The 23730-nt window shown below is 39.4% G+C and overlaps 1 protein-coding gene across 2 annotated transcripts in view; it reads left to right on the top strand.

The window, feature by feature from the left end:
• LOC121640783 (NACHT and WD repeat domain-containing protein 2) overlaps window positions 1-23730 on the top strand; it is a 48937-nt gene that overhangs the window by 8626 nt on the left and 16581 nt on the right. For both annotated transcript variants that reach the window (XM_041986658.1, XM_041986659.1), the window contains exons 3-4: window positions 2715-2803; window positions 12261-12377. In XM_041986658.1, coding sequence (XP_041842592.1) covers window positions 2715-2803; window positions 12261-12377 — 206 coding nt within the window. The remainder of the gene's footprint in view (window positions 1-2714; window positions 2804-12260; window positions 12378-23730) is intronic.

Below are 23730 nucleotides of genomic sequence, written 5' to 3'. Positions count from 1 at the left end.
TTCATAGGTCTGTCTGAATGAAAGTTTAGGAATTTTAACAAAAAAATTATCAGTGTGTGAACGATTGAATGCATTTTTTTTTAACCAATTGATGGTTATTGATGATCTTGTTTTTTAAAAAAGGTCTATTTTTATCCTGCTTTTGAATCCAGAGACTGAAGCCATTTTGCACAGCTACTATTATCCATTACGATGTAAACAGCAGGCTAGACGGGAAGGAATTTTCTTCTTTCCTGAGTCCTCTAAACACATCTCTATAGAGAATGCCAGTGTTAATCTTATAAGTCATATAAGTTATATTAGTAGGCGTTTCATTGATGACATGCATGCAACATGCACTGGTCTATTATATTTGCTACGACGCCTGTCATGTGGACTTCAAATCAAAGCTCTTAGAGTGGCTGTGTACTCTAGAGTGTTAGTGCAGTTTGATGAGGGCAGCGTGATTGGTTTTTCAGAGCCTCATTGATGAGACTGTGTGAAGGAAGTAGTGATCGGTTCAAGGGATGTCGGTGTAACTAATTTTCAAAAGCTGTTTTGCCTTTGAATTAGATTTTCAGCTTGTGGAGAAGATGTGGCATTTAGCATTTTACCCCCCCCCCCCCCCCCCCCAAAAAAAAAAAAATCTGATGTTTGGAGCTTCTTTTGTGTAGTTATGCTGTTTATGTCATTTTTAAATCACATTTCTTTTGGCTTAGGATTGTTGTTTGGGCATAGAAATGAAATCCAAAGATGTCATGCTGAAGTCTTGCACATCTTTAACTATTTTTACATTTTAGTCTAAAAATAGTGATGAGGAAGCAAAGATGGAAGAGCATCAGGAGCATTTGGCTTATTTCTCCCTTCAAATAACTGCTTGTTACTTTCCCAAGAAGAAGAGATGGAGGGGAGAAAAGCAAAGGAAGCGAGAGGGAAAATAAAGAGTGCTTGCAAGACGTATCAGAAGGATAGATTTGTCTGCACTTTGAAAATTCACAGATGGGGAAACTGGAAGGAGGGACACACACAGTGAGATAGCAGGCAAATGTTGGAGCCAGTCTTTGTTCTTTTTTGCATGTTGGTGTGCAGACGGCAGACACACATGCATCAGGCTGCCATAACTCATCATCATCCCACAAAAAAAAAAAATAAATAAAAAGATACAGAGGCACTTTGCTGTTATCAGCACATTACAAATACCAACACAGTTAAGTCTGTCTGGTCACATCGAGACAGAGTCGAAATTTGTCTTCCAACACTTCCCAAACACAGAAACAGGTTTCTCCTTAATTCAGCAGATGTGTTGTCCCCTGTAAGATATTATACCATCATAATGCGGTAATATATCGCAGATAGAGTGAGATGAGAACTTCACTGATGCAGCAACTGCCATTTATTTCATTTGCATACTATTACATCCGTTTGGTTTTCATCTGACATTTTGCCGGGGTGGCTGTGGGGGGGTATTTGCTCAGTCACGGCCCAAAGCCTTACTAAAGATAGATGAGAGATAGATACGTCAGAGTAAATTTGTGGGCTCCTCTACTCATGCTGCGTTTGACACGGTTAGCAGCCGAGGGTCTGTTTGTCGGCTTCTTGGTCACACGGGGCCATCTCTGTTGGGCATATTCTGTTTTTAACTATCCATCCACACCCCTCAGAAAAACAAAAAAAGAGTCACAGAGACTGGGCCTGTCCAAATACATCACATTAGACGGAGAGAGGAGAAAATAAACTGGAACAACAGCAAGCCGTGGGCTCTCACTGTGTGACATGCTGTCTGTCCAGCACAATCACTTTGCCTTCGTAATGCTGCGTAATCCTACACTCTTCAGCTGTGTGTCAGCGCTGACTTTTCCAGGTAATCATATGGGTGTCAAAATGGGGGCAAATATGTGGGCAGACTTAAATATTGAATGGCAAATGAGTTGTTCAGCATGTTTTTTCTTAAATATTCATTTTCTTATTCTCAAGAGGAAATTTGAAGATACCCCCACTTTTTGCTTTTTTTTTTTTTTTTTAATTAGGGCCAACCATGTACAGGAATATGTGGGAGCGGTTGCTACTATAGGATGTGACTAACCTAGTGGTATTAAACATAAAAAAGAAGAAAAAAATAAACCTAAAATATCATGGCCACTTTTTTGCATCATACTGGTATGGATTTAGTGGTAAACTGTTTTTCTCATAAGCACGATAAACCTTTAGTTCGATATAGATAGGATAGGAATCACTGCCATTCAAGATGCTCAAACATGTAGAAAAGTGATATTTTGAAATGCTCTCATCCATCCTTGGAACAAGCAATGCAGGCTTTTCAAGCTCAGTGGTCATATTGATTGTAGTAAGATAACTCTAACCTCCTGGATTATAACTGGGTGTAGTTTCACATGATGGCAAACATTACAGGCCTCTCTTTCACTGTTTAGGACAACTGTATTAATGTAAAGTGACCACATGTCCATTTAGGCATCCAGATATTCAGCATCTAACAAGAGCTCTAGTAGGAAGAGTGGGACAGAAAAGCATTGATATCCGCATGAATGTCATCAAGCATGTAATTCTGAACAGAAAAATATGTTCAGAGCAGCTAAAAGTTTATTTTTCTAGACTGAAATCTCCTTCCTCAAACAATAGTTGCTCACAAAAAAGAGAGAACAGATGTCTGAAATATTTGATCAGATCTTGTATTCTCCCTGTTTAAATCTTTAATTGCTTCTGCTTTCTGTTTTCAGACACAGAAGCAGAGAGGAGTGCGCTGAAAGAGCACGTCTACCCTAAATTACGAGACTTCTGCAGGGAGAACTATGGCATTGAATTTCAGGTAAGTGACCACCTTCCAGTTGTTTGTTGGTTTTTCCTTTGATTTCTTTTCATGTACTTACTTTTTTGTGGCTCCAAAAACCGATAAGGTTCAAAGCGCTAAATTTCTAGCTCTTATTCTTACACATACATGATACCTTCCACAGCTGTATGGTTGTTGGAGGGGAGCAGACAGAAGGCTAGTAGAGATAAGGCTCCCGTCGGTGAAGGCTGGCACACGTGTACTTGCGGATAAGACGGTGTGATGCTAGAGGCTCCCCTTTTGTTGTTCTTATAGAACTGTGTGCATCCTCCTCTTTGGTGTCCACTGATGAAGATTATTTGCAATGCAAATCAGTACACACGGGGAGATTGCTATCAGAGGATTGTTTGTTTACCAAATCCAGGAGAGCCCTCGAGTCCCCAGATCTTTCCTGGAAGTGCTCATGCACATTCATTCCTGATGAGGAGGTGGACCCATAACCTCCGAATTGTTCCATAAAAGTGCAGTCGGCAGGGTGTCCGCTGCTAATTCATTTTTCATGGTATGAACGTTTGGATCAAAACAGCTCCAAGCACACATCAGCTATAGGTTTTGTAACAGCATTCAGGGGTTGTTCAGATTCTAACGACTGGAATTGTTACACAGTCCCGTTTTTACATGCTTTTGTATGTTATTCAAGCAATAAATATCATCTCAACAATGCTGTAGCTTTGTCGTGTGGGGTGGATTTACTCGCTTTTTTTTAGCTCATTTTTTCTTCAGTGACCGCATCTAACCCTGTTATAGTCTCTTGTGAAGCATGGCCACACATGTCACGCATTTATTGCTGTAACTGTGTGGTGAAGAAGTGTAAGACAGCAGAAGTCGGGCGGTGACGTTTCGGCGCTGCGTCCACGTGTCTGTCTGGTGAATCAACTGATATGATTAAGCAAAAAGCCTGGAAGTTAATACCATGACTCACTTACGCTGCTCTCCATCCTCCTTGTCTACCCAGACCCAGTGCTCCTCATCCTCACCCACGCCATGTGAGATTTGGCTCCTTGGTTAGAACCACCTTTTAGCTGCAGCTTGGCAGCAATTTGTACCAGTATTTGTCTTCGCAGTGTGAAATTGTGTGTGATTTCCACATATGATGTCTTGTAGCACAGTTCTTTGCAGAGCTGAAGTCATTTTTCACTTTGATTTGTAATTTATGAACGATCCTGCCTTCTTTTTGACACACACTGACGCTCTGTCTCACACACACATCCGCTGGCACACGCTGACACACATTTGCCAAGCTTCTGAAACCCAATTCTCCCCGCTCTCTCATCATTTGACTGACTTTCCATCTGCAGCATTCCCTTAACAGGATGCTGGAGGATCATGGGAGATGGAGCGGGGGGAATAGGGTTAGGAAATCCAGCCCAGGGGCCAAGGGCCGCGTCCTCATTCAGTCAGCACACAGCAGCAACAGGGGGATGAGGCTTCGTAATCTTTTTTTTTTTTTTTTTTTAACATTTTAACATAACATTTTTTTTATCCCTGTGAGTCCTGCTGTTTCTCTCTATTTAATCAGCCCTTTCATAATCAGCATATTAATTTTTTTTTTAAGTAAATTGCAGGAAACTGAAACACACTGAAGCCCTGCCAGAGATGCATAACGGATTAAGGTTGTACAAGGTGTTAGCATGTGTAATCACACTGGATAACTATTGGTTTGACATGTTTAAACAGCAGTGAAAACAGAATTTCCACCATCTAACCATATGGTGTCTTTGGTCAGACACTGATCACCAGATTTCAAGCTTGAGATTTTGTCTTCAGGTTTTCTGTGCAAGCAGTTGTTATCACCCCATCCTGCAGCCTCAGATTGCCAATATGAGATTATATTTAAGACCCTACTTATCAGATTGCCCTAAATAGAGATTAACATGAGTTTCATGCTGTGTTTCATCTTCAGGAGAGAAGAGTGTTTTTTGACAACACGTGGACTGCAGCTGTCATTTGCAGGGTCAAACTACACATATTACTGACTGCTTTGACCAGGGCTTCTTGTTGGTAAATTATCGTTTTGTTTAGTTTTTCCTTTTGGTTTGGGATTAGGTCAGTCTTATTTTAGATGGGGTCTAATTATTCTTAGATTAATAAATATCTTGATACTGTCTTTGAATATTAATTTTTACATTCATAATCACATTTGTATAATTTCTCCACTGTTATTTGAATTCAGTCCAAATTTGTGGACCTATAAAAACCTCTGATGTGTTGAAGAACCACTAGTAAAGACTTGCATTATTCATCTATGTATTCTCAGTTCAGCTCCCAGAATACCAGGAACAACCTGATTCTAGCAATTTGCAGATCAAAAGGCTGCTCACTGGAGGAAAAGTTTGTGTTTTTTATTTCTAGAGATAAAAAACTTTTTCTTTATCTAAAGAGCCAAGTAGGACTCCAACTGCATCACATAAGCACCATTTCAACCATAAACACATACTTCTTTATATCACAAGGGACCAGAGAAATCTTCTACATTTGTACTGAGATCTAAAGTCTTGGAGAAAAACAAAGCAAATAAGTGTGGAAAAAATGTGGCTTTTTAGAAAAAGCAGTAGAAAGAGGAGGCATGTTTCTGCTGTATTTGCTCAAAATGTGGTGATGTGTCACTTTCTGACAGGGTTGTGCTGACTGGTGTTTTTGTTTGTGTTTTAAACGTTTAATCACAACTCTTAGAACACAAATTGAATGGATTGTAAGAGTTATATGATAGACTGGCTGTAAGATGACTGCAACAGAAAAGGCTGAAAGTAGACACGCAGAGTACATAACCAATCAGAAATGCTGCAGATCAAATGCCTAAAAAACTAATGAAAAATGCTACCTCTTGACCAGAGCTGTGCCTACCCCCTGATGAAGTCCCCACCTATTGAAATCTAGCTATTGTGACACTTTGTGATGAATGACAAACAAAAATAAAAATCGTCTAACAGGGGTTAAACTTTCTGTCCTGGCTGGAGGTGTGCCGACTCACTCTGCTAATATAACTGAAGCTGTCAGCTGTGTTGACTGCTTGATAAGGAGATCACACAGGATAGGACGGGATTTTTGATAAATGTAAAATGACACTGTAAAAAACAAAGCAATCTATTGGGTTTTACTCAGAGGGCTGGGTTGGAAAAAACAGGGAGGTATCTATAAATAAAATTCTGAATTCACTAAAAAAAGTAAGTGTCTTGATATCTATAGCACAATCTATTACCTGGTTCACTATATGTTTGCTAGCAAGGACCAGGCCATGACAATGTGGGCTTACTGGATTGATAAAAGAATGAATAAAGTTATGGAGAGGTTTGAAAGTTTTCTAATTGATTTAACTGGGGGAGGGGGATGGGGGGATGTCTCCTGTTTCAAGGCTTGGAAAGGGAGACTTTTAAGGGTGGAGGTTCTGTCATTACCTCAAGTTGACTTTAAGACACCTACAGATTGTAGCTAGAAACCAACAAGAAACAACAAAATTATGTGAGAAAGGACAGGAAAAAGTCAAGATGGAGTAAAGGATGAGAGAGAAGAGAGTGACAGACGAGGGGAGGAAGTACAGATTGATGGAGAAAAGGTTAAAAGGATGAGCGGGTGAAAGATGAGGATGGATAAATCCACGAGGGAGAGAAGGATGGATGATAGGCAGGGAAGAAGAGATGGATTGATGGATGATGGATGGATGGATGGATGGATGGATGGATGGATGGATGGATGGATGGATGGATGGATGGATGGATAAGGGATGGATGGATGGATGGATAGATGGATGGATGGATGGATAAGGGATGGATGGATGGATGGATGGATGGATGGATGGATGGATGGATTGATGGATAAGGGATGGATGGATGGATGGATGGATGGATGGATGGATGGATGGATAGATGGATGGATGGATGGATGGATGGATGGATAAGGAATGGATGGATGGATAAGGGATGGATGGATGGATAGATGGATGGATGGATGGATGGATGGATGGATGGATGGATGGATGGATGGATGGATAAGGAATGGATAGATGATAAAGGATGGAAGAAGGATTGAAGGCTGAATGGGTGAGGTAGGGTGAGGATGGACAAAACAAGGACGGATGGGGACAAGAAGGTTGAAAAGATAAATGAATGTCTGAGGGTAAGGATGGATGAACAAATGGGGGAGAAGGGATGAACAGATAAGGGAGGGAAGAAGGAATGACCAGAAAAAGGAGGGATAGGAAGGATGGGGAAATGGTGTGTGAGTGACTGAAGCAGGTAGAAGAAGGCTGACGAGGTTGTTAGAGATAACATTCGTTAACACATTAACGTCATTTGATGAAAGTGAAGCATTCACCACAAAAGCTCTGTCAGGATGCTCAGGTTTGATTCAAACTGGTTAAGAGAGGTCTTTCTTTCAGAGGCAAGAGGCTGCTGATTAGTGTATTTGCTTTGTCATGAAAACAGTTTCTATTACATTTAAGCAGTTTTTTACATAAAAAAAAAAGTTCCAGCTCCCCCTCAAGGTCATCCCTCTTGCTTTCATAGTACCCAAAAAAATCAGGAGCATTCATTCAGAATAAAGCCACCACTCTGCTTCCAAAACTGAGGATTTGAGTAAAATTGTGATGTGAGTTTCTATTCTGTTGCCTCCATTGGAAGTATTTATTGACCAAAGCAGTAAAACTCTAACCACCGTGGCATCACTGCAGGGATCATAAGCAAGATTCCTCTGCAGTATTATTGACCGCTTCCTTGAAGACGAGAATTGGTCGAGAGATTTGCTCCACGGTTATGTTTTGTTTTTGTTTTTTCATCAAATGCTCCTCAAAAATCCCAGTATCTTTCCTCCAAACCCGACTTGCATTTCCCAGACTCATAAATCATCTTACAATACAATCACCTCCTCCCACAGGCAGGAGTTAAACTCAACCTCAGAGCAGTTCTGTTAATAACATGGTTGGATCTCTCTGTGGCTAAAAAACCAACCGGCCATCTCTGTCACACACACGCACACTCTTACACACACAGTGTATTTGCAGTCAGTTTTCTGGCCGCAGCTGTGTGTGTGCAAATCTGTTCAATGGCTGTCACTCACCCCTCTTTTACGTCTCACGACAAAAGCAGAACGACAAGAAATGAGAAGGGTGAGTCCATGTGTCACAATGTTTAAAAAAACGGCTAATTATGTAGTTTATTATTTTTTTTAAAGGCTGTCAATGAGCTTTGTCACAAAAGATGCAATGCTCTTAAAGAATGTCACCCACTTAAAAGTCTAGGAGCTGATAATTTAATGTTTTAGCTGCTTAAGAATTAAGATGGTATGAAGATAGTTTGCCTTGTGGATATGCATTTATAAGCACAAATTAACAAATGTCTAATTAACCTAAAAAAAGTGAAATAACAGCGAAAGTCTGGTTTATTTGTAGCTCTCCCATCTGTTTACCTGGATGCCAAATTTCTTATTTTATGTCTCATTTTTCTCTCAGTCTGTTGCTTTCACTCGCTGGCAGCAGGCCATTTTCTCCATTCACGGATGCTTTCTCCGTTCAGTCATTATTCAGAAACACAAGCTGCTTACACACCAACGATCCCGACAATCAACACAGATAATGAAAAATCAAATATGAAACACATCTAAGACTTCAGATGTAGTGTATTTCTAGATGAAGTTGTGTCATTACCTCCAACCCGGCGCTGGTATTTTCACTCAGGCAGTTTATTTGTTACCAGCAAGCTGCAAAAAAATAAAATAAATAAATAAACTTATTTCTGTGATATGTGTTGGGCAGATAAACTTGTAAAACACACACACACATGCACAAAAAGCTATCCTTAATTTTGTGACATGTTTCAAGTAATTAAATGATGATGATTTGGATGCAAATATAAACTGCAGTTTCTCACATTTGCTTTGCAAATGTCTTCCAGTAACACCTACACGTATTCTCCTACACTCCAAACCCTCGAGCATGTTGAAATCAGCTCAGCCTTCTTCCACCCAGCGGCCAGCCTGACTAAGAGACACCTCTCTGCACTTAACTCTTATCCAAATGAGACACTTCTGGCAATGTTTCTCTGAGGAGTGAAATGAATGGACTCCTACACAGAGCTTGCAGACTATACGCCCTCAAATCTATGCAAATGCAAAAGAGCCTCTGCAGGTATATACACTCTGATAACACTTTCATTCATCTAAGAAATTTTCTGTTTTTGGCAACTGGCTAAATGTCCAGGTTGTCTGGGCTACAGGGCAGCAAAGAGATGAGAAAGTGTCTTTTCTTATTGTACATGTTTGCCCCGTTTCATTTGAATAAACTGCTAAGTCCCCAGACTGTGCAATCAAAGTGCAATGATCTAGTTTACACATGCACTGTTAGCTACAGGAGGAGCGATTTAACATCATTTACTTCATTATGGTTTAAGTTTGTTCTCTGAGCCTCCCTGAGGACGGCTACAGCAGCGATGCTCATTCAGACAAGTTGCAGGAATGTTTGTGATTTGTTTTATTGCAACCACAAATTAGCTGAATTATTTTAATTTACCGCAATGTGTACAGGCGAGCTGGCTTAAGCTGACCCTTTTGTTTATGCTGCTGATCGACGAGGCTTCTACCCACTTTAGTTATCGGTTTGAGGAGCTTCCAAGCTGTGCACACTCTCATTTAGCTCTCAAGCACCTCCATCTGGTATGAATGCCATTAGGCAAGAAAACAAAACAAAACAAAAAAAACCTTTATATTAATAAATAAGAATTATTAAGAACTCAAAATGTGTTTAAAAGCCTTTAAAAAACAAAAAAGGAGTTACTCTGCCAAAAAAAGAGAATATTTTTCTCCAGTAATAAAGCCTGCCCCCTCTTCTGCTGCTGGTCTCATTACTTAATGTAGTTGACTTGCACTTAACCTCAGCTTGCTACTGTTGGGGTCTGAGATTTGAAATGCTGCGGCATACTTCACTGAGTTTGACAGAATTTCCTCTAAGGTATGCTTGTTCATTTTTCTGTTTATAAGATGAATTAACTCTCAGATTCAAGAGATGAAATCTGACCTCTTATCCTGCATAACGTGAAGTATGTACAGTATCATCCCGCTTAAACTCCCTCCATGTGATCCATCTGTCCCCGTTTTGTCCCAGAAAAACAAATATTTCGCTGTGGATTTGGGTTTAAAACCTACACAGTCCTCAAGCAGCAGAAGGCCAGTATTCGTCAAATATTCTAAGAGATTTACTACATGTTCTTAATAAAACTGCCTGAAGTAGTGAGCTTAAGATATATTAATGTTGGCGCTGTATCTATTTTTACTCTTGTTTTCTGCCTCGGTCTTACAGTTGGTGGGGCTATTTTATGCTTTTTTTTCTCGCCTGATTTCCTGCCCTTTCTTCCTGGGCATCTTGGGCAGAATCCCAAACTCTAATAGCCTAACATTCAATTAATAAATAAAAAATAAACAAGCCTTTCTTCTGCACTTGACCTGCCATGGGCAAACACCTCACAAGGGCGCTGGAAAGCTGCTTAGCAGAAGCTGCTTCATCTCTTATGTAAGCAATGACACCCCCAATACTGTACTTTGGGGCGGGCGGGGAGCAAGGACAGGGAAAGTAATCAGAGGAGCGGCAGAATTGGCATGAAAGAAAATGCAAGAAGGAGGGCGAGAAAGCACAAGGAAACTGTGAAACAGTTTAAGCCAAATCCAGTCCCACAGGAGTCTTTGATCTAACCGTGCCTCTTTGTTAAAGGCCCTCTAAACACATTCTCCCTTAGCTTTATTTATGTGCCCTTGCCTCATTTTTGTGTAAACATCCCTCAACTGTTTCTGTCCCTTCTCCCCTTTATCCATGTTCCCATCCCTCCATACTCCACTGAAGCACAGCAGGTGAGGGAGCAAATTTAATCAGAATATCCTCCCCACATGCACACAGTGAATAGAAATGACTAATGTCTTCATTTAGCTTTTAATTACCGTACATCCTCCCAATCACCCGCTGAAACCTTTCTCAATCAGGGTTGCTCATCTCACTTCATTCCTCTTTCCTCCGTCCTTGTCAACATGAGGCCCATCACAGCCCCCACACATGTGTGATGGAAGTAGATTAGTGATACTGATACACTGTGTCTGATGTGCCAAGCAATGACTTTTTCCACAACAAGCCATCACAAGGGTTGCTTATCGCGTGTGCACACGATTGAGTGGGAGAGTCTTTGTAAAGTAATAATTTCCTGGTGGTGGAGGATAAGGAACTGTACACGTTATTTGACCAGCCAGCGTGTTTTATTTTTCTTTATTTTTCTCTCATTTCACACCCACTGTGTGTTATGTTTTGCTGGTAGTGCCAAGAAAATTGGTCCTGTACCAAAAAGGTAATCACAAATCATGTTGTCCTCATTTGCAAAATATTTCTCTAGTTGCATCTTGTCAAATGTTGGTTGGTTGCAGCTTCAGGCTGTGTGAGTAGTATGCAGCTACTGCAGTTGACAACTGTCTCCCTTCACAGTGATACAGCAGTGATACGGTCGAGCACATGAGAAGCAACGTCTCAGCCTTCCTGCTGCTCCTAATAATGAAGGAGGCAAGCATCTTCCAGTCTATCAATTTAAAAGTCCCACACGCTCAGTTTCAGAGCCATCTAGTTAAAGGAGCCTGCTGGTCGCTGCTGTTTTCAGCCAAAACTGCAGGCGGGCCAGTCACGGCGCCAGGCTAAACTCATTTAAACTAGCTGGTCTGGTGAGCAGGAAAGCATGAAAGCAGTCTGCAGAGCCCCCCAAAAAGCTTCAAATTTCTTCTGATTAAACAACTGCTAGCTCGAAGAGCAGCAAGAAGAGCAAGCATATGCATCTGTCCATCTATTACCTGTACTGCTTGTCCTTGGAGGCCCCATGACCATTAGGAACAATCCATCTTATTTTGAGTCACATGTCAGGTCCAATCCAGCATGATGAAAGCTATCAGAGACCCAGGATGCTGCAGCAGGAGGGCTTGTTGTCCTCCAAGATGTTTCAGCATTGCTGTGTCGACCCCACACACACACACACAAACACACACACACATTTCCAGGCGTTTCTTTCCCCTTCTCTCCTCCGGCGGGAGATTCCCCCTGTGGCGTGTTTACAGTTGGAATTGTCTCAACTGCCAGGACTTGTGATGAATGTGTTGCGGGAGTATGTATGTGTGTGTGTGAGTGTGTGTTCATCTCTCTGTTGAATGGTGGGGAGGGGCAGCAACACAGAGCAGGTGCACGTTTGCATTTAAGCTAGAAATGGCTTTGATTTGACTTGAAATTTAAGACATTTAAACCTACTAATGTTAATAATGTTGGTTTTCCTTATTTTTAAACTGATTTTAATTGCGTTTAAGATTCCCATTTATATTATAATTACAAGTTCCAGGAAAAGTTTGCCACACTACATACATTTCTCACATCTTTGTGATTATTTTAACAAAATAATAAAAAAAAACTTTGCATGTGTTTGTGTGAGTTAAGGTGGTGGACCTGTACTGGGGAGTCGATCCAGAGGAGTGGGACAGTCCTGAGCTGCAGAGACTCAGAATGAAACTTCTAGAGGAATGTCTAAAGACCTCGGCTGGACCGTGTTTTGTTGTGAGTATTTTGTGCTGCAAATCTTGCAATTACAACAAGTTTAGCAGGTTTTCTAGTTCTGTTTGGTTTAATTTATTAACGAATGCTTCCAAAAACAGTCCGTTTCTAACTCTATCCCTCTGTGTTTCTTTGCTTGGATCAGAAGTGGCACTTAGACCAGATTGTTTCAGCTTGTGTGACTTCTGTTTGACAGTAGACAAGCAGAGAATGTACAATTATCTTTCATGTTTTGACATGCGCAGCTGTTAGGAGGGGCTGTCCTTTGGGATTAGTAATAAACATAAGAACAGCCTCAAGATCTTCACAAACATGACAGAGATGTCCCTACATCCATATCTCCCTGAAACACTACATACAGTCTCTATACAGCAAGAGCATCATGTTGTGTGATTACAGCTGAGATTTTAGGGACACGCTCAGATTGTTATAGACAATGTTAAAAAAGGGGAAAAAAGAAGAGGGATATGGAAAGCCGTTTTATTCAAAATTAAATAAATAGAAAAATAACTAAATTATTGAATATATATATATATGTATATAAATAAGTAAATATATATATATAAATAAGTAAATGTATATATAAATAAATAAATATATATATATATATATATATATATATATATATAAAATAAGTAAATGTATATATAAATAAATATATATATATATATATATATATATATATATATATATATATATATATGCATTAATTTATTTAATTGGGATCATGAGGACACTTTTATTTTGGAGTAATTTTTGGGAGCAACATATAGTGCAGCACCACATTGTGCTGCGCCTATTTCGTGCTTCTGTTTTATTTCGGATCCTTATATTCAAATTAAGGGGCGGGGCTTCTAGACGTGGGCTGAATGTAGTAGGGGCAGAGCAGAGTGCCTCTAGAGAGAGAGTGGCGCCACCGGAAGCTCAAAACGCTTGCCGATCACGTGGTCCATGTAGCCTCCAAAAGTTCCAGGAAGTGCTTGGCGGCCAATACAAAATAATAAGAAAACTACGATAATCGGTAAATAATGATCAATGAAGGCTTTGCTTTGCAATATTTCTATAGTTGTGTTCATTGATATGAATCATGTTAACTAAACCTGTATGACATCAACAGCAATGTAAATCGTAATATTTTCTGTTTTTTTTAACTTTATCTTTCAGACTGAGGCATACCAACAGGTGATGACAATGATTTACCAAGTGACTACACAATAAATCTAGGCTCACAGCATAATGATAACTGTTCTTACAGGAAATCTATATCCAGTAAATAAAATTTAGATCCAAATTCATTTCAAATAAATGGGTTATCTATTCTTACTTATTACTATCTACTTGTGTGAATTGCTTTTAAGTCTTAAGACTTATTTTGACTGAGGCAGACTGATAACTACACAAGTCTGGACTCACAATATAATGTGTTATTACAGAAAATCCATGGCAAATAAATAAAATTTTGATTTCAATTCATGGAAAATACATGGCTTTCTATCACTATTTGTTAACTATCCCAAGACTTACTCCCTACATATACATAATAAATCAGACAAACACCCTTTGTTTTCCAAATGCATTTAATACCTAAAAGAATTCCTTTACAATAAAACTCGACTAGATAAGCATATCTAGCCATTTCTTTTCTCTGCTATCCTTGAATACAGTCTTCACCATGGTATGCTGTGCTGCATGGGGATGCTCCAATCGCTCAGAGAAAGGCGTGCGTATGTATGACTTCCCCAAAGACAGGGACAGAAGGAAAATATGGATGGCCAAAGTCAGCAGGATACATTTGACCACCATCAGGGACTGTGAAAACAAAAAAATATGTGCGGTAATCATATTAAAACAATGCATTTACACATTTTCAAAGACCATATCATTGGGAAGTTTAATATTTTTAAATTAAACACAGAGAACACATCACAGGGAGATTTATATGGTTGAGGTTGCAGAATGTAGAAAAAAAGACAGGAAACAACACTTAAAAGTGGCCAAACCAGGAAGGTGAAGAAGAACAGTATCCCAGTTAACGTCAGGCAACCCCAGAACTGCTGAAAGTTCTTCAGGACAATGCTGCACGAGGGAAGAGTGATATACTTCCCTTAAGCATCTCTCTGCTTCTCTGCTCTCATCCTGCACACTGAGTGCTGAGTGCTGTCTAGTGCAGCAAATGCATTCAAGTACAATCAGCCACTTATTTTGTATATGTATATTTTGTTAAGTTCTTAAGGTTAACATGTTTGTTACATTTAACAGGTTAGGTTTTATAGTTGCAAAGATTGTAAACATATATACTAAGAGTATTGTGCTATCTAATACTGTGTATTCATCTTCATATCTTTGTCCATAATTCCACAGCCTTATAAATACATTAAAATTAAATAAAAATGTAACTACAATCGCTCTCCCTACACATTAACCTCGCTATCAACGGCGTTGGATCAATTTATATTGACGAACAGAATTTACATTCATCAGCCTGTGGCATCTGTTGCTATCAGTGTGCTAGCATAAACTTTTATCGGTTTATAATCTCTAAATATATTAATCTAGACTGGGACAATCCGTCGACATATTTAATTACTCCTGTCAAGTTGATTTCGATGCACAACTGATATGGAAATATGACTATTAAAACATCTTACCTTGAAGAAGTGTAGCTCCGACAATCTGCTCCATTGAAATACATTGACCGTTGCTTAGCTTTTGCTAACTACCGGGAACTTTTGAGGGTCTCCATACACCGCCATTGCTTTGAAAAAACTGAACCATTGCAGTGAACGGAGATGGCGCCACTCTCTGTCTACAGGCACTCTGCTCTGCCCCTACTACATTCAGCCCACGTCTAGAAGCCCCGCCCCTTAATTTGAATATAAGGATCCGAAATAAAACAGAAGCACGAAATAGGCGCAGCACAATATGTTGCTCCCAAAAATTACTCCAAAATAAAAGTGTCCTCATGATCCCAATTAAATAAATTAATGCATATATATATATATATATATATATATATATGTATATATATATTTATTTATTTATATATATTTATTTTTATATATATATATATATATATATATATATATATATATATATTCAATAATTTAGTTATTTTTCTATTTATTTAATTTTGAATAAAACGGCTTTCCATAGAGGGACAGTATGACTAATGGAATCTAAAAGGAAATAAGCAAGAAGAGAAACCGATGATGAATTATTCTTATAGAACAGATCAAGTCTAGAGGATGAAATTAAGGTGAAAGATCACAGGTAATGTATTATGGTTACAATGTGAGTTCAATCTCCAGGGTGCATAATCCCGCTCCTCAGACAGAGTTTAATATTTCCTCCTTTTCCAACTCTGCATGTTCTGCTCTCCAGATGCTCCTTCTCTCAAAACTATTGCTCTCTCTGTCCATCTCAGGCAAATCACACAAACACTAAACTTATTAAAAAGAGTAATGTAGAGTTACTCCTTACAAAGCAGCTGGAACTGCCTCAGAAACAAGAGAAAACACAGCTTCATGCTGCACTGGCAACTTTTTTACTTCCCTAAAAGATGCTGATTTGTTTGTCAGCTACACAATTAAAGCTAAAACGCATTCATAGTTCATAATTTGGCATCTTGGCTCCTGACTCGACACTCCTCTTAGCATACCTCAGCACAGTGGAGTCTGGCAGACTGGGCCAGACTGGGACTGTTATTTATTAGGGCTACAAGGTACATTTGAAAGCACTGAAAAAGCTTGTTAAAGGACCTAAAGTAAAGCTCTTAATGTCTCAGTGAGAATCCATAACTTTTATAACTCTTCAGCATGTAAACATCATAAAGCATAACATCCAGGAAATGAACTCAGCAACCACAAGACTGTACACACAAACAAGGGAGATGATAGCTGCTCAGCAAATTTTAGATGCAATCTCATGTATGAAGCAGATCTCCATAAAAGCCACAAGCAGCATGGTGATTATATCAACCACACTAATAAAAAATAAGATATGAGCTTACAGATGCAATGCTAGATTCAGTGAAATATTGAAGCTGCAGCTAGAAATCACTTCACGTTTGTCCCTTGATGGTCATTGCACAATAGGGATATAGTATGGCTGCATAAAGGCCTAGTTAAAAAGTTTATTCACCTAAATAAATAGCTAAAAATGTGTAAATGTTTTATAAGATCAGGCATGAGGCTGCAGCTTATAATGTGTATATCATTATAAGTTGCTGCAAAGTTTGTTGAAAGCAGCACTTGCCCACACCTGCAGCGAGTGGGCGGGGCAATAACGACTTGATCAGACCACCTGCTACCTCAATGGAGGAATAGGTTGCTGCAACAAGAGTGTGTCATGTGCCTCAAGTGGCATGAATGACTTGCCTGAGAAAACAAAAGACATGCAAGCAAGATAATAAAATGTTCTTTTACATCTTCTTTCTGTTACCTAAACAGCGCATGCCTTAATATTTTAACAATATGAGTATTTTTTTTATTTACAAATTATGGTTCCTTACTATTGACTTCTTCGCAAAAATTTAAGGATCTCTCTTTTTTGTCTTTATAGAGTAAAGTTGTGAAACTTGATCTCATTCAGACGCCGTATGTGACACTTAGACTAATCCAATGTAAGCCCAATCAGGTTAAACTGGGCTGAATTGATGAGATGTGAGTTGGAAGGAAGAGATGCACCCTTTGCTTTTCTGCTGCTGTCTTGGTGTTTGGTGTAGTATTGTCCACACCACACTGCTTTCATTCATTCCCCCCAGCTTCTCTGCCCTTCTTCGCTGCTACAGTTTCACTGTCTTAACCCCCGCTGACCCTGATCAACACCCCGCAACACACCAAGGGAAAGCAGACTCATGTAATCTGAAGTATGCATGCACATACCGCTTCCTCTGATCCGCCATCTTCTGCTTTCAAACATGCTCAGTGTTGTGAAATTGGGAGTCAGCTGGGTTGCACCTTAACTGTGCGTGCTCAGAAGATTCAAGCACGTGCATAATATAGTGCATGTCCTCTTTCATCTGACTGATTAAATGTTTAATAGAATATTCTAGCGGTCTGACCTCTGTGGGGAATGTAGGATTTTATACTAAGCATCCCATGATAGCTGCACAGTACCATTCAGACATATCAACGCCAGATGCTGTGGTCCCTACAGCCCAGCTCGCCGTCGTAGTCAGGCTGGCCAGACGGCCCCGTTTCCAGGGCTGGGGAGCTCAGAGCTCTTTTGATCAGAGGCTGAAATCCTTGTTTATGACAGTTTTGGGTTGTCTGGGCAATCTCCAGAAACTGTTGTTTATTTTTAAGCGCGGTAGACCTAGATCTAAATGTAAAGACGGGGGAACCATCATTAGAATTTACATTCTTGTTTATTTCAACAATATAGTGTGTGTGTGGGTGCTTGTGGCTTTGATTTTCTCAGTTTGTTAGCTTTTCCTTACATTTCCCTCATTTTCTTTTTTCATCTTTGTCTGATTCAAGCACAACTGCAGACAGTCATGGAATCTACATACTATTAGCATCACTGTCACATACTCAAGTGCTACCCAGGTGTCACCCCAGCTAACACGCATCCCATAACAACCACCACAGAGCCAGATGCATGGATCAGAGGGGAAAACAGGGATAAAAAGGACAAAGGATAAGGGAACTCTCTGAAAGCAAGATTACTTCATTGATTATTGATCCCTCTTTTGTAGAAGCACTGCAGAGAGAACAGAGAATTACGACTGACGTGTCCGCTGTAAGAGTGTTTGTTGCTGCCACCAAGGATCCATCCAACAACTGGACAGATTCCATTTGAGATATAGAAAATATTAAAACTAGTTTGTGAGCAGAACTGCAGTAGAAAGTCAGACTCAGCTGTATGTTTTTTATTGGAAACATCAGTCTAACTTTATGAGAAAAAATGTCTTGTAGCCAGTGTCACTCAGGTCACAACTGAGCACAAGACAGGTGGCAGTGCAGGGTTGTAAAACACACACATACACACTACACCTAGGCAGGAAGGGGACTTTTTTTTCTATCCGCTAGATTCAATAAAGCTAGTTTCCATGGCAATTGTAAGGGTTGGCATGGTGATAGTGTCATTGACCCGGAGATTAAGCCTGACAATGAGCCACGACTTTTTTCTTTTCCTTCTTCCTCACTCTTCTCCTCTCCAACAGTTTCAAATTCCCTCATGTTACAGAAAGGAAAAAAAAAAAACTTGATGAATGCCTGAAGGACGAGTACCAACAAACAATGTGCAGCTCTTCCAGTTCTTCACTGGATGTAAGAGGATAGTTAAGGTTCTGAAGCTCGTATCTAACCACCCTCTACATTCAATTAACATGATGTAAGTGTTAATGTGATAGCCCTGACCGAGTTCACTTCTTCATCTGAAATGATATGTGACACTGTGTCTGCATGCCCGTGCAAACAATATACAAGGAACAGTCTGAGGTGTCTGAAGCACAATTTACATGCCAGTTCTTGTAAACGAGTTTTGACAGTATGCTTTAAACCAGGGCTGGCAAACTGCTTTGCAGCACAGTAATGAGAGCGAGTAGACAAATATAACAGCACGAATTTTTCCACTTTTCACTGAGGAAAAATCTTTAACTTATTATTAATATTATTATTTATATTATGTATTAATAAAACTATACACTCTTAATCAAAATTTAAACATAAGACTGCCACAAAAATCTAAATATTTCTGTTTCAGTCGTTTTTAACAGACTCAGTTGGTGTTTTCCAGCAAAAGGCATGACATTAAAAGTGCAGCTGAGAAGTAAAGAAACTTCTTCTTAATCTGTCTTTAAATGGTAAATAAAACTAAATTAGCTGAGGATGTGTACTGAATCCATGACAACCATTTATACCAAGCACAAAAGTGTGGACCAGTTAGATTCCTACGCAGCAGCTATGAAAGGCATTACGTGTGCCAACAATCATCAGTGATGGCGGCATTTCACTTATTGGTTTTGATTATTTCCAATTGGTTAAACTTCTGATTTTGACAGCTTATATTTTTTTGTATTTAAAAAAGAAACAAGCTGAGAACTTTCTCTGTGTGATGTTAGTTGGATTATCTCCATGCTTCTGCAGTGACCTGCTGGTATTTGCCCAAGTGGGTTTAATGTAAAATTATATTGGGTGCTAAGCGGACCCTGTATGTTCTTCCTTATTCATTTTTTTAAACCTTTAACAAATGATTAAAGAAGTCATTTCGGTTCTTTTAAGGGCTTTAAAGAATTACAGACAAATGCACTTGATATAGAAATAATAATAAAACAGTACAATGATATTTATTTTTAATTGTTGCTCAAAGTTTAGATCCTAAGTACGATTAGAAATTTCACATTTATTCTTTGTTTTATTGCAGTTTAGTCAGACATAGAAACAGACACAATGTCTTTGGACACTGGAAATACATTCTCTGAGGTCTGCAGATTCCCTTAGACCCTAAGAACATGCATGTTAATCTTATTATTATCATTTTATGTCTATGTAGGGTTTTTTTTTCTGAAAATATAACCAGAGTCCTGGATTAAACCCAATTGATAGCCATTTTGAACTCATGCGTATCTTTCCTACTGTTGTCCCAGCTAGGACCTACTTAGGGTGCACAACCATCAGTTTACCCACATTGCTGACCCAAGTGGGTTCTAGATAAAACGCCTATTTGGATCCAATGTACCCATGCATAACACTGAGCTAACACAGAACCTTAAACAATCCCAGTTATTATGCAGACCACACATACTGCTCTGAAAGACTATACCTCAGTGCCTGTTTATCATAATGAAGTAATGCATTAACCAGGGGGACTATGTACAGTATCTCACTAAAGGGATTTTAATATATTACTGGCAACAATATTGCTCTAATGCTCAAGGGAACTTGTGTTTCAGGAGCATCAGTTTAAACTTTTTTCTGACAATAAGATAAAGTATAATCAGACTTCTTATTTCAGAAGCAGCACACACAGAAGACATCACTCCAACTACATTGATGTCTGGAATATTTATTGCAAAAAACAATTGTGAACTAATACAATTACAGTATTTTTTATGGCAATGGGATAAGGTGTGTGTAGGGGCTTGTAGTTAAATGAAACACTCCTCTGTAACTGGTAATGTTTGTCATTGATAATTGAATATTTCTTTGATCACGTCATCTGGTTTAGTTAAAAGGCACGCTTGCTTCTGCCTTGCCAAAAGCTTATGCAGCAAACACCCACACAGCTGACTGTGTGTTTCATTGATTAATTGGCCATATGAGTGATTGATTTGTTAATTCATACCGTAGCTGTGCACAATATCTTTGCTGCCTCTCCCGACTGGCTCATCAGATAAAGTGCACTTAGCTAGAGTATAAAACCCCTTCCAAGGATGAAAAACCCGAGAAGGGAGGGAGGAAGGAAGAGGATTGCAGCTTACGCTGGATTTTCATATGCTTTTTCTCCTATGTTTCTAGCACCTGCAAACACCTGAAGAGTAATAAAAACAAAGCAAACCCCTTTTAAAAGGCTGACACACACACATACTGTACATGGACTGTAACACACAAAAGAGTGAAGCTCTGGCATGCAGCTGCCAGGCGGTAATCCACTTAAGATGGCCTCATTCCAGCCTTCTCTCTGGCTGAGACAGGGGTGTTAAAGCCACCCAGCAAATATCTGCACATTTATTTTACAGCTTGCCTTTCAGAAGTCAAGTGGGTGTCTATAGATTACACAGCTGGGTGGACAGGTGCGAACATGCTCGCTTGTGCATCCGCTTTGGTGTTTGTGCGTCTCGTGTCACGTTCTAAACACCTGATTCTGTCATTTTGATAGGAAACACTAGTTCCAGCTTTTATACTAATCCTCACAACACTCACACACACACACACACACAGTCACCCACTCCACTCATCCTGCTGCAACACCACAAGGCAAGCTGGCAGAGACTTTGTCAGCAACATGGGGAGTGACTGTTCCCTCTATATGCTACGTCTCTCTAGCTCATCCCAGAGCCTCCATCCTCGACTGACACATCACTGCAGCGCTGAGTCAGGCACGAGGTGACCTCCAGGAGCCCAGGGTACCAAAGGTTTTCAGGAAATCGAAAGTGCACCTAAACACTTGTGTGTAACTTGTTTGTGGGCTGTTTTAGTGAAAATAGCTTGATATTACATAAAGTACAAGATGGCAGGATCAAGATGTTCACTGCCCACAAGATCGTCCAAGTGGAAAACTGACATACATGGTGGATTTCTCCATATGCCAAAGCTCTGCATGTGGTATTACTGTAGGAGAAATATTCAGAAAATGAAGAGTTTGAAGGAATTCATCAAACTTATGTTAGCTTCTACCAGTGTTTACGGTAAATTACATATAGGTTAGATATATATCATTTATCATATCTATTTTTAATTTATTTACTCAATAATATTAATCACCAGTACAAAATGTGCTCAAAATTAAAAAAAATGGCCAAAGATAGACTCAGTTAAACTTTATTTCATCACAAACCTTGGCTTTAGTGTCTAAAGCTGTGCCTTTCTGCATGTAAAGCTGCTGATTCCTCTGTTTCTTCATCATGTAGCCCAAACTCAACTTTGTTTGCTGTGAAAACTGTTTATTTTTGTCTCATTATTATCTGGCATTTCTTGAAAACCAAGGTTATATCTAATATTAACATTTTTTTCCTTAGTAAACATTCACAACAGTGTGCATTATTCCCCAGAAAGCTCATTTAAAGTCATTACAGTACCTACATTTATTCCCGGTTTCAGCACAATTACACATCTAATATTTGATATAAAATGTGTTTGTGTAGGTCATTCAGTGACTTGCTTCTCAGCCATCTGAACATTTATTTCAGTAGAACAATATTCTGTTACCAGGAGAAAAGAAATACATCAAATCCATGTGTTGCTTTAACTAAGTACAAAACCATTACTTCAGCATTTTTCATTAGTAAAGGATGAAATGCTAAACCTCTGTGGCAAACCTTTTATTCAGTGAAACTTCAGGTTTATTATTAGGTCCACTTACATAAGGGTTGGCGATCAGTCATTTGTTACTTGAACCATTTTTGTCTGGAGTCTAAATGTGACCTCTTCTGTCAACCGCACCTGAAATTAGCGAGCAGCCTGCCCTACTTACCTTTTACACTCTTTATTTTGGCAGAAAGAGTGCTCAGGGAGTTGCACTCAGGGGGAATCCCAACCTTCTCTCTTCATTTACTTACACTGTGCTTGGCTCCGGTTTAGCGCTGAAATTTGCATTTTTATTTCTTATTAGGCCTTGCCTTTACTGTATATTTGACTGTTCAAGTCACAGAAGGGTTCAGACTTGCATTATCTTGTCTGATTTAGTAAGGTTTGTCCTATTTTGGTTCTTATCTTTTCTATTTGAAGCAGGAGTCATACATTTCAGCTACTGCTTTAAGTTTTTTTATCATGCAAATATTCAGTTTCAGTCAAAAGATTAGTCACAAATTTTGCCTTATGGCTCCTCCTCCAAAGCATATGATCATCTATGCATTAATTTTCTCCATTATCTGTATGAACCTTTTGTGATGTGTGCAAAAAAGACACAAAAATGTGCAAATACAAATGAAAATCTACCAAAGGCACTTGTGTGGTTTTAGAGTAAGCCATCCTACAGACCATGCTGCATGCCATCATCTGACTCTGCTTGTTCTCTGCATCTGTTCCCACTGCGATTGCCAAGGGAAGGAGGACTCCAGCACAGAGCGGCTTTGAAGCGTCATTGCCGGGAGCGTGCCGTCGTTTTCCTGCTCATCGGAGCTCACAGTCATTCGGTTTGTCCCTTGCGCGTGCTGCGTCTCCTCCTGGAGGCAACGCTGTAGGTGCATGTGAGCTATGACACATGGAGTGAAGATCAGCTGGTCATGTCATAGAGGAGCTCCGATAGAGAACATTTAAGAGGATGCCAGCAAATGGCCCCGATTATTTCCAGTAATATTGAATTTTCTGTCACTCAGGGACATGTACATAGATGAGGAAGAATGACTGGAGCTAACGGTAGATGCAGGAGAGGAGAGGAATAAAAGAGTTGATTTGATGATGCCTCATTATGATGCTTCTCTGTTGAGTGTTGTTTCTACATATAAAGACTGCAGGGGAGGGTTGTTATGTTGGATTGGTGTGTAAAACGTAGCGATAAAGGTAGCAGTTGTGCTGATAATAACCTTAACTTAAAGCACAGAAGCCCACGTAAATCAGATTTCACAGTCTTCCCACAAATCCACATACAACCCTTTAATGTCTTGTTTCTTTTCTTCAAAAACAGTCCCATCTGTTCTATATAAAAGGCAAATCTGCTCATTTTTTTATTACCACAGATCTGAGAAAATTAG

The sequence above is a fragment of the Melanotaenia boesemani genome, chromosome 5 (assembly GCF_017639745.1).
Source record: "Melanotaenia boesemani isolate fMelBoe1 chromosome 5, fMelBoe1.pri, whole genome shotgun sequence".
NCBI lineage: Eukaryota > Metazoa > Chordata > Actinopteri > Atheriniformes > Melanotaeniidae > Melanotaenia > Melanotaenia boesemani.
Note: the sequence above shows the minus strand (reverse complement) of the source record. Positions and strands in the feature narration are given on the sequence as shown.